Source organism: Cydia strobilella, chromosome 24 (genome assembly GCF_947568885.1).
Source record: "Cydia strobilella chromosome 24, ilCydStro3.1, whole genome shotgun sequence".
NCBI lineage: Eukaryota > Metazoa > Arthropoda > Insecta > Lepidoptera > Tortricidae > Cydia > Cydia strobilella.
Genome location: NC_086064.1, coordinates 4,569,817 through 4,582,118, shown reverse-complemented (window position 1 = coordinate 4,582,118; position 12,302 = coordinate 4,569,817). Strand labels below are relative to the sequence as shown.

The 12,302-nt window shown below is 37.7% G+C and overlaps 2 protein-coding genes across 2 annotated transcripts in view; one reads left to right on the top strand and one right to left on the bottom strand.

Moving 5' to 3' along the window:
- Nucleotides 1-6,534, top strand: part of LOC134752416 (uncharacterized) — a 62,246-nt gene extending 55,712 nt beyond the window's left edge. The window contains exons 44-46 of the mRNA XM_063688127.1: nt 941-1,087; nt 1,816-1,945; nt 2,358-6,534. Of these exons, the coding sequence (XP_063544197.1) occupies nt 941-1,087; nt 1,816-1,945; nt 2,358-2,455 (375 nt within the window). The 3' untranslated portion in view covers nt 2,456-6,534. The remainder of the gene's footprint in view (nt 1-940; nt 1,088-1,815; nt 1,946-2,357) is intronic.
- A 5,035-nt stretch (nt 6,535-11,569) lies between these two features.
- The window catches only part of LOC134752319 (uncharacterized protein DDB_G0284459-like), a 28,332-nt gene continuing 27,599 nt past the window's right edge, over nt 11,570-12,302 (bottom strand). Inside the window, exon 12 of the mRNA XM_063687990.1 lies at nt 11,570-11,838. Coding sequence (XP_063544060.1) covers nt 11,684-11,838 — 155 coding nt within the window. The 3' untranslated portion in view covers nt 11,570-11,683. The remainder of the gene's footprint in view (nt 11,839-12,302) is intronic.

Here is a 12,302-nt window from a genome sequence, read left to right as displayed (position 1 = left end):
CAACTTACACTATGACGCATGACGCGTGTACAGACGTGACGTTCACACATAGAAACGCAAACGATTTTTGATGTATAACGTGTCCGCCCTGTGGTAATAGTTATTTACGTAATAGTTATGTACAAGTGCGAAAAATAGGAAATTTGCAAGGGAGTGTTTTAAATCGACATGAGTTGCGAATTACCTATTCGCACGTGTGTCGTATGTTTTACAATACATATGGCCCTTTAAATTTTCGACGTAGTTACGTAATGTGCTTATTATAGCACAGGGCGTCGTAATGGAGAGTGGTACTGTAAAACTATATATTTGGCTCCAATCTTTAATAGTACATTATTGTCGAGACTCGGAAGTAGCTACTTGCTGGCTGAGGATTCGTTTTAAACGGACGACCTTGGGAGTCCGTTTAATTAAATCCGAAGCCAGCAAGTAGCCTTCCTGCCGAGTATTATATAGTGCTTTTCTCAAAAATGGCGCAATAAATACAAATATAATAGAAATATTTTACAGAAGCAACGTTCTTTCGTATGTATTTTCACAGAAAAAAGTAAAAACAATTGATAAGATTTGCTTTGCCGCCTTTTTATTTTTTTAAATTTAAAAACGAAGTGTATTTTTCTGCCGAAGATACGCCAACCTATTTGAGACAGCTAAATTGTCGCAGTACCAACATTATAATAATAAGTACTGATCATCTGTTTGGCTGTTTAATGGACCTATGCCTTCATTTGATATGGCCACTTCAACTTTTAAAAAGTTTGGAACTCGACAAATAATGGAATTTGTATATGCAACATTGCAGTCCCGAAATCGAGACTGCAATGTTTTTAACTTTTTAATTTTTTTAATGACCATAAACTACGCACTTCGCGACCTAATTTTTAACCGGCAACGTCGACTTTGCCGTCCATTTTTGAGAAAATTATTTTACTTTTTTTAGAGAGGCGGCGTGAAGCTACGAATTCGCAGACCGGCGATATATAACGAAGACAGCGAGGAAGACTCGGCGGCCGCCATTAGTAAACGCGCGCCGCATCACTCGCGCGCCGCGCCGCATCACCAGCGGAGGAGGCATCACGCGGCACAGGTAACCCACCCTTACCGGGATTCGAACCCAGGACCACTGGCTGCCTATGAAGGCAAGGTCATTATCGACTAGACCAGACCGGTCGTCTGAGTAGTCGAAGGATAAAAATTGCTTCCTCTAGTCTCAGGAGTGCTTGATAAAAACCTTCGAGTTTGCATTTATTTTAATTGTACAGTCTACGTCACATATATCGGAGCGGCTAAGGTGTCCGCAAATATCTAAGCACGCCTCTATTGTGAAGGCGTTACGAGTGCGTGTTCAGATATTTTTTAGCACTTCGGCCGCTTCCATATATCTAACCTCGTTTACTTAAAAAAATTAACTACGACATTCTGTAACCGCATGGTATTAGCATAGTATTAGCATAACTTAGATTTATGACTTGCTGTACTCTATCAGGGTCCCTATAATATAAGTAATAGTATTATCATACAGAACGGCCACGCACCCCGCCCCGCCCCGACTCGCATGACCTCGCCCCGCGACACCAGATTGACGGCCGTTTGCCGACCGCTCAGTTCTATTTTTAAGCAACTTACTCACACTATGACGCATGACGCGTGTACAGACGTGCCGTTCACACATAGAAACGCAAGTGATTTTTGATGTATAGCGTGTCCGCCCTGTGCTACTACTATGTTAACCTATGTACCTACTAACCATGGATGCAATAAATGATGGCGACTGGGTATTTAGCAACACGTTGTAACCAATAAGTGTTTATGCAGAGTGCAGCCACAGAGGCCGCCATGGAGGCCGGGGCGCGCCTGCTGCGACACTCGGGCGGCAGCAGCGCGCTCGCCATCGCCGACCACGACTACCTTCACTCGCAGCCCCACGACCACCACAACGGACACGGTACGTGTACGTAGCAGTGGCGGCCCCTCATACATGTTTTCTCAAACTTGCAGTGAAATGTTGACATGATTTACTACAAAGTAGTAAACTGTTACTTAACTTCAGTGGAGGTGTAGTGCTCGAATCATCTTCTTCCACTGACGTCGGTCCTGGGCAGTTTGTGTCACCGACACCGTTTGTCTCACCCAACCCCTAATACACTTATTCCTCATGATTGAGACATTGGGAAATAAAATAAAAATAAAGATTTATCTTATCCCAAGATAGTTATTTAAGTTTATTTTTAAGTTAACCGTAGTTATAAGTTTTATTTAACAACTAACAAAATATGGACAATGTCTGAAATAAATGTTTTTTTTATTTTTATCGAGAGCACAGTCAAAACAGACAATCAATGTGGTTTTACTTACAGCCTCAAGCTCTCAGTCGGAGGCCCCCGCGGTGTCCATCTCGTCGCGAGGCCGCGTGCGCAAGCTCACCGCCAAGGCCAGGGGCCTATTGCGAGAGTAAACACCACAAGCACTTACACAGTATGTAATCTGAACGTTCGAGGAGTTAGGTGGCCTGGACAAATGTACATATACAAATTGCGGAATGGTGGAAAAGTTCACCGAAATTGAGAAAAAAGAAAACACGTATATCAATACGAATATGTATGGTTTGAACTGCGCTCAGCTGTGGGCTGCCTTTTCAATTTACTGACATTAAGTACAGTCGCCATGAGATATATCGAAGCGGCCAGGGCACTCACAAATATCTGAACACGCCTCTATTATCAAGGCGTTATAAGTGTGTTCAGATTTTTGATCACCTCGGCCGCTCTGATATAACTCCACGGTACTTGTTACACATATATTTTTTTATTAATGATCTCAAGTGACAACACTAAATTTTATCTTGTGTACTCGTAACGCGCACAGTATAAAACGTTATACTATAAATGACGAAACAAATGAAATTCGATTTTATTTCGTGTATAAAAGGTTTGAAACAGTGTACATTGTAATGCACATTGGGCGTTACGAGGATTTACTTTAAACTATAGGAGTAATGAAAACAGCGTAATTTTAAGAACTCGCGTCCAATCAGTGTGATAAATTAAGTATACATAAGCTAGTTTATTTTGTATGTGACTTGTCTGTCCGTCTGTCTATCCACGTACGACTTCATCTAAATAAACAATGGGGTTGGCAACCGTCAAAGGTTTGCAGAGATGGCGCCATCATAGCTTGCCCCTTTTTCTATGAGATTTGGCTTAAAGGGCTGGCATCCATGGCATTAAAAAAACAAAAATTTGACACAATTCTAGGGATTGACAGGGCAAGCTATGCTGGCGCCATCTGCTAAACATTTCGACCGGCCAACCCCATTGGAATATTTCACATACATTTATTTGTGTAAGTCTAATAAGAACAAAACTAGATACATGTATTAATTTGTTTCTTTAACTTGTATATGTATGTATGTATTTATTTCTATAAGTTCCACTCGCTTCCACTGCCCACATATATAGGCTTTAAAATCTTGTAAAAAATTATGCCTAACATGAAAAACTTTCGTTATCTGCCTCTATCGCTCTTGCATATTCTAGCGATAGAGGCAGATAAACAAATATCGATTTTCGTTTTTACGGCACACGGATATTAAATTAATCAAGTTAAAGATAAAATCGACTCTTGACAATAGTCACATTACTACTATACAAGATTTATTTTTGTCTGCTTTTCTGTCACATTTTTTTTTTCGAAAACATAACGAATATGGAGTCTCCATGATAACGAAGATGAATTTCTCTTCTTTTTTAATAAAGAAATATTTTTTAAACTATCATCATTGTACTTACCTACGCACAATTTGTAGTAAGCTTAATGTGTACATAATTATACATAAAATCTGACATCGAAGAATTTAATGTATTTAAAACCTGTAAGGATAGGTCTAGGTATTCAGGAATGGCTAATTGTACTAGGTACTGCCTAGGCAGTACATCCCTAAGGGCATAGGTACTAACGCGAGAATTAGAACGTGAGGCGTAATGCAGTCTCTTTATGGCGACTGTCCAAACAGAACGAGGTTCAATCACAGAGTGACGTCAGCCTGGCCTTCACCCTCACCCACAGATATAAATATACTATAGAAGACGCAAATGCATCTACTTCCACAGTCCGTCACAGGTAAGTAATTTTAATATTATATTATGCATATTTTTTTATGAAAAACTCGGCACGCTTGTTTTCAAGACAAATCGTGATATTTGCGTCATCTAGCGTATATATTAAATCTGTGCCCTCACTAATTAGATGATTTTTTTTATTTGCATTAATTATTTTTATATGATTTTGACCCATGTTCTTTCACTGATATGCGTTAAACTTGTTTAATAACAAACAAAACCGTCAACGCCATCTATTCGAGAGTAGACCAAAGGTAGTGGCGCCATCTGATCGAGAATCAAATTTTCTTGATTTTCGAGGCACGTTTTTTCCTAAGACTTTATCCATCTATTACGGATATATCTATCTTTGAGTATGTATAACCAAAGATAGATATAAGTATAACACATCAAATTGCGTAATATACCTATAGTTAGTCAAGCCAATCTTGTCAGTAAATAAGAGTAAAAAAACTATACTCATCCTTTTTTTTTGGGTGCTAGTAATAGTGTAAGACAAAGATAGTATGATTATCTCTGTCTATGTTTGAAATGAGACAGTCCTTTGACAAACTATAGTATAAAAATTAAATCAAATTTTGATTTGATCGCATTGCGTTTGTTCTATCCTTTGTGGCCGCTATATAGTATGCTTCCTTTTACAAAAAGAGCCATGGCAATGTCACACAATATATTTTTTCATTAGTCAATATTTATCTTTATTTTTAAGTTTAGTTTTTTTTATGCAATAGAAATTGGAGGTAATGTTTTTTGTATCGATAATTTCAATAAGTATTTTTATTTAGCGAAATTTCTTAGCCTAAGTAATGCCTGAATTAGTACTTATTTATTTAAAATATGAAATTGAGTCAATTAATATCAGTAACAACAATCAACCGCATCTGGTTTATGCGATTAGGAACTTATTTTGAATAGAATAAGGTTCAAATTGTGTATATTTCACGCAATATGTAATAGTACAGTCAGCATGAAATAGATAGGTTCGGCTAAAATGGCCAAATACATCGTAAGACACATTTGCTATCATAGAAATAAGGATGTGTTCCGATATTTTTGGCCACTTTGGCCGTCACTATTTTTTGACGCTGACTGTACATGTACAGTCGCCATCAGATATATCGGAGCGTCCGAGGTGCTCAAAAATATCTAAACAAGCACTAACGCCTTGAGAACAGAGGCGTGTTCAGATATTTGTGAGCACCTCGGACGGTCCGATATATCTGATGGCAACTGTACCATGTAAGCTAAGTAGCGAATTATGAAATTGTAATTTTTTTCGTTTATACTGTTTCTTAATAAGCACAATTGTATTATTGATGATGTACATAGGTACTGAGCGGAATGCATGTTTAGTATAATACCTAGATTAAATATTTTGTATCTGTGGTAAATTAATAATTTTGTATTTAATAAAAAAAGACCTCAACGATACTATTAGGTATAGGCCAGAGCACACCGGCTACGCGTGCACGTGCGCTCAAATGTTAAAGCCGTGCACGCACACGTCACGCAGGCGGTGTGCCGTCTTTTATACAGTTCTGTATATTACAACACGAATCCGGTGTGCACTGCCCTTACTGATTTGAAATAAATGAAAAATGGAAACGATCAGTTGCTAACGGTGGGCTGCTATCCCGTTGTCACAAGTTCGACTCTCGCTAGACAGTATTTTTTTCAATTTTTTTATTATTTCGAAACTGATAGTTTGTGAAATGTACAGGGGTCTGTATCTGTATATAATGTATGAATATTTCTTGATGTTTGCAATGGAATAATAATATTATTTGAACTTTTATTTTATCAGCTGTCACGACTGTCCATATTGTGACTTGAATTTAGCCTTTTGAACGCTAAGTTTGCCCTCCTAACAATTGAAAAGTTCACTTTATTTCCTTAAACCTTAGTTTAAGAAAATAAAGTTAATATTGTTTTATTTGTTAATTGGACGAAACAGAACGCTCACAGTAAGAATAATTTATATTTCATTTAATTGAACAAGTAGGTACTATGCTAGCTTTGGGAGGCTATATGTGACGTTCCACGGGAAAAGGTACCTTATGGCGGTTAGCGCTTACGTCACGTAGCACCAATACTAATTGGAGCGTCGTTAATATTAGCGTAAGTGGCAACCGCAATAAGGTACCTTTACTCGTCACATATAATATGTATATAACTTGACTAAATTCAGGACTTGATTGTGTGTTGAATGCATAGGCATTCATTAAAGCTAATAACTTCAAGCTTCAAGAACATATAAGACTTGGCGTGCAAAAGCTAAAAATTAGGTTTGATTTGGATTCTTCGAATACCTTGCGGGCAATATTGTGTTGTGTACCTTTGCTTTGTAAATAGTTGGACAAAGATGTGGTTGTGTTGATGTTGAAACCAAATCGAATAAATTGATTATTTTGTACTATTTTACTTATTATTTACACCTATTGACCATAGATATAAAATAAATAACTACACACTATTATTGAATACTACGTATACGACGGTGTGAAGTACAGGTCGATTCACGAATGGAATGAATGAGGGAATAAAAATATATACAATGTGGGTATCACCACCAATAATAAGTTTTTGGCAAAAATTTCATTTTTGGTACAAGCGCGCGCTTTTATCGCTGTCTGTACTTTTCTTCCCACAGGCAACTAATACTCATCGAGACAATGAGGGCTAACGCGTATGAATTCGCCGCTAGGGGCGCTAGTGTAGATGGTGGTCTTTTCCATAGTTCGAAATGTCACTTGTCGATTCAATGACTGACAGATGTTCTATAGTCTTTTGGACCACCATCAACAGAGACGCCAACTGGTGAGCAAAAAAACGATAGCCCTCATTCTAAAAACCCCAAACACAATTAGGTTACGTTGTTTTATCACAGAGTTCCTATGACCACCTTCTATCTCCATCATCAGATCAGCTCGATGGTATCATAATATTGCATTGTCACCCAACTTAAATGTGTTTGCAAATTTTCAGCTTCATTGGACGGGCAAGATTTGACCCGTACAAACATAGTTACATAACTACATACATATTTACTTACATAGGTACATTGCAAGTTAAAATAAAAACTTGTAAAGTGGTGGCTCTGACGTATACCAATGAAAGTTTCGTTCGTATTCAATCGCTTTCGAGAATCAACATGTACTATGTATATGGCCTCCTAGTCAGTGTTGGCCGAAACGTTAATGCAATTAACCATTAACCAGTACAAATTGAACCGTAAACAATTTGTACTGGGTAATGGTTAATTGTAATTAACGTTCGGCCAACACTGCTCCTAGTACTTGATTTTATTACTAGTTCCTGTCGGCACCTCTGCGTGTAATGATGATAGTGATGATTGATAAACCGGCCAAGTGCGAGTCGGACTCGCGCACCGAGGGTTCCGTAGCAAATGGCAAAAAACGGAACCCTTATAGATTCGTCATGTCTGTCTGTCCGTCCGTATGTCACAGCCACTTTTCTCTGAAACTATAGGAACTATACTGTTGAAACTTGGTAAGTAGATGTATTCTGTGAACCGCATTAAGATTTTTACACAAAAATAAAAAATAAAAACAATAAGTTTTGGGGGTTCCTCATACTTGGAACTGAAGCTCAGATTTTTTTTTTCATCAAACGCATACGTGTGGGGTATCTATGGATAGGTCTACAAAAATGATATTGAGATTTTTAATATCATTTTTTTCTAAACTGAATAGTTTGCGCGAGAGACACTTCCAAAGTGGTAAAATGTGTGTCCTCCTGTAACTTCTAAAATAAGAGAATGATAAAACTGAAAAAAATATATGATGTACATTACCATGCGAACTTCCACCGAAAATTGGTTTGAACGAGATCTGGTAAGTAGTTTTTTTAATACGTCATAAATCGTTAACCGCAATTTACGATTAACCAACCAACCAATTTACCTTTCACTCACGTTTCACATAAAAAATACATTGTTAAAATTATGTAATGCGGAACCCTCGGTGCGCGAATCCGACTCGCACTTGGCCGGTTTTAGTATTTGTTGTTATAGCGGCAACAGAAATACATCATCTGTGAAAATTTCAACTGTCTAGCTATCACGGTTCATGAGATACAGGCTGGTGACAGACAGACTGACGGACAGCGGAGTCTTAGTAATAGGGTCCCGTTTTTACCCTTTGGGTACGGAACCCTAAAAACTATCGTATGACCCCCAAACTTTCAACTATCTCCATATCAACAACAGACAAAACAAAAACACAAAATATTATATTAGTAAAATTTTATTTTCGTGCTTTTTTTGAATTATTTAAAACCTCGAAAGTTTTCATGGTATTCGTATATTCGTTCATTCGTTGGCCCAAGGCGGTGACGCGGCACTTTCGGCCACGGCCACGTCACCAATCTTCTCACAAAAAAAAGCAGTTGCTGGTCACTATGTCGACCAAACTGTCTGGTCAATTTAAAAAAAAATTTGGCCCAATTAGCAAATGAACTCAGGCGTAAATCGGGCCTAACATACATAAGTTACCCATATGACTAGGGTACAGTCGAAGGCAAAAATATCGATCCAGACATATGGCTCAAAAATATGTAAACACGACTTTATTGTCTAAGGTGTAAGAGCGTACACATATTTTTGAAACTTTGGGAATGTATATGTATTTATGCCCTTGACTGTACATACATATCTTGCCATTTATTCCAGGTATTTGCGGAGGTTCAATGGGAAAGATAAAAATAAAAATCTTTTTCTGTTTATTAGTACAAAAAGTTTAACAACATAATGGAGATTTATTACACTTTTTTTATAACAATCTAATAGACCGCATGCCTCCTGCATACTTCAATAATCTTAAATATAATGTTCGTCTCTGTCACAACTGTCACGAACAGAAAAAAAAATCTTCCCTCCGGCCGGAAAGCGTCAACTTCCGGCCCACTGCGCTTAACGAAGTTGCCGCTTTCCGGCTCGGCTCCGTCGAACAGAATAATAATATACACATCTCGGCCAGTAAACAAGAAAGTCTCAGATCAAGTCATGTTTGTCGACCACTGCTTCGCCTCGGCCAACAATTACATTTGATATGAATCATTTCTTACTTTAGTACCCTAGGTGTGTAATATACTATTTCGAAACACGTAAAGTACCTAAATAACTAATTCAAAATTAAACAAAGCGTTGGTAATCACAAAAAAGTAGCGATATAACTAATTCTTGTTTTTATATTACCAGATACTGAATCAACAGATTGCCCCCAATTTTTCCGACCGATATTATCTTCCTCTGCCATCTGACCTTCCAACCCAGAGTCGAAACTTGGCCTTAGTGGGACTGAAAAGCGACTGGTAAATATCAAATGATATATCAATTGAACCCGAAAGCTCCGTTCGTAGCGGTAAGTCACATGCTCTTACCGCTATAGTATTTTTTAAACACGATGGGTACGCTGACAGGTGTCACCGCCATATGACATAACCTAAAAACGCTAAATCTTACAAAATTGTATTGAATCTGTCAGCGTACCCTCCCTGTTTGAAAAATACTTTAGGCTACCATCAGAGCTCTACTGTCCGATCAATCTGTCAATTGAATACAAAAATGGTACAAATAATGATTGGGCAGTAAATTGGACAATCGAATTTATTCTAAGCTTAATAGCATCGATCGCAGACGTTTCTGCTTGTTAAAAATTAATCGAATTTAGTATAGAGATGCAACGGATAGGTGTTTGGCCGGATACCGGATGTTCGGCCTGACCATCGGCCGAATTTTCGGTATAGGCCGGCAGTATGTTTTGATTTTTCAGGTGCGCTTTGTGCAGGTTTTGAACTTTTGACCTGTTTCGAAGTGAACGTTCGCGCAAACTCATTTCTAGGTTCGAAATGAGGAATGTATAAACGAGTACGATTATGACCGTGACTGTTTCTTAAAACGAATTTGATTACTCCAAAATCAAGGAAAGTTAGTATCCGGTATCCGGCCGGATATTAAATTAAGGGCCGGATACCGGATAGTAACCGAATATTTGGTGCATCTCTAATTTAGTATCTGTAATATAAAAACATAGCTTATTCGAAACTGAGATCAGTGTCGATTCAGTATGACTCCAGCGAGGAAGACTTTATTTTTTTATTAAATTAAAAAATGTATCAATAAGGTCACCAATGTGCACATTTTTGTTTTAAACTTTTGGACGCCAACGATGAATATATCGGCACCGTAGGTCCAACGCCAGACTGATTAATCGGTCACAGACCACAGAGCAACATAGACCTACGTGCATGTGCATAGTTCAATTTTAGTTTTGACACTTCGGTGACGTGGCGTCCGACAAAACACAGCTTTTGTGTTTAATTATTAAATATAGCAAAAAAAAAATTAAAAACAAACAAAAAAAAACATGACCTTCAGCCATTTGAAATCTTACGTCTTAATTGCAATGTTTCTTGATGTAAAGTCAAGTTATAGAATTACAACTAAAATTGTATCAGTCTGAAATAAGGTGCTTTAAGGTATTTAAGAAAAATGAAGTAAGCCAAAAAATTAGGTACTAGTAATTCGTCAATTTTGCATCATACCTTAAATCACTTTTAACAAAAACTTATCACTGCGAGAAATTTATTTTAACCCTTAAATGCATATTGTTGCCAAATGTATACAAAGCATTGGACAGCTCACAGATTCCTAGATCCTACATCCAAATAACTAAATAAAAACATTTTTTTTCCAACCAAAAACAAAAAATCATGCATTTAAGGGTTAAGTCATTTCTTAATTATCCCAAAGCACCTGTAGCATTGAAAACACGCTAAATATACAATATTACTACACAAAAGTATTTAATATAAAAACTGAACATTATTCATATTTTTAGACTTTCTTTTTTGTTGGTACCTTCTTAAGTAATGTTATTAAGATATGTGGTATTTTCTATAAAAAAGGGACCTTATTGTCGATGGCGCTTACGCCATTATTAACGATTCTCCGATATGCACACATACGACATAGCCGCGCGAAGCTATGCGGCGTAAGCGCCATCGACAATAAGCTCCCTTTTCATATAAAATGCCCCATATTGTTTACGTAAGAGCGTTGTAAAGATATATTTTAACACCGACCTAAAAAATATAACAATTTAATATTAGGTATGTAAAATATCTCAAACTATTAAAGCAAAAATATTATTATGACAACGAAGTATGTTCACAAAAGAGAAAATCATACTGTACAGGTTGATTCACGAAAGCTGGCACGAATGGAATCATCGAAACTTTCAATGAATGTATCGGTATACAGTCAGAGCCACCGGTTTATTGGGTAATGTGTTACACATAGACAATTTCATTCACTCGTTCATTCGTGTCAGCTTTAGTGAGTCGACGTGTATATTTGCGCATCTTACGTAAAAACTACCAAGACTCCCTCCCACCCCCTTGATAGATAAGATATGGTCGATTCCCCTCCCCCCTTAACTCGTATTACGTAATAAATGAGTGGCGCCTAGATAACTTTAATATACCATGTACACGTGAAAATGAAACTGTACCGTTATGTACAACATAAATCTGTTTTATTCTTCTTATAAGTGATGAATCCGCCTCTTCTTAAGCGTCGGCGAGGCACTTACGTTGGATGAGCGCGCGCGCAGCCGCCTCGCGCGGGGCGGTGAGGCGGGGGAGGGCTTGGGGGGCGACGGGGCGGGGCGGCGGCGCGGTGCTGGGGGCGGCGTGGGCGCTGTAAGAGAAGGAATTGGTTCTTTAGAGATATTGAATTGAATTGAATTGAATACATTTATTTCAGATTTACATCCATATTTTGTTAGTATAACTTAAGGGGTATATGGGGCATTTTACGTGAAGCGGACAGGGTAAAATGGTTGAGGATTCCGATTTCGGTTATATTCGAGTATGTTACACACGTACGAGGTCTCGTCACAACCACAAAAAAAAATTATATTGAAATCCTATTTCACAAATTATGAGTCTTAGAAGATTTGACTAAAGGCGAGATTTATACTTTTTTAAATGCCACGAATCAGAGGGAGTATAGCAAACCAAAGAGAATATAATATGTTAGAGGGGTTTTTATTATTTTTATATGAAAAGACGCCATCAGGTGTATAATTATTATTTGACTTGTAATCTATTGAGCATAAAGATAGTCAATAATTCCGTTGGACCCTCAAGATGGTTCTAGCG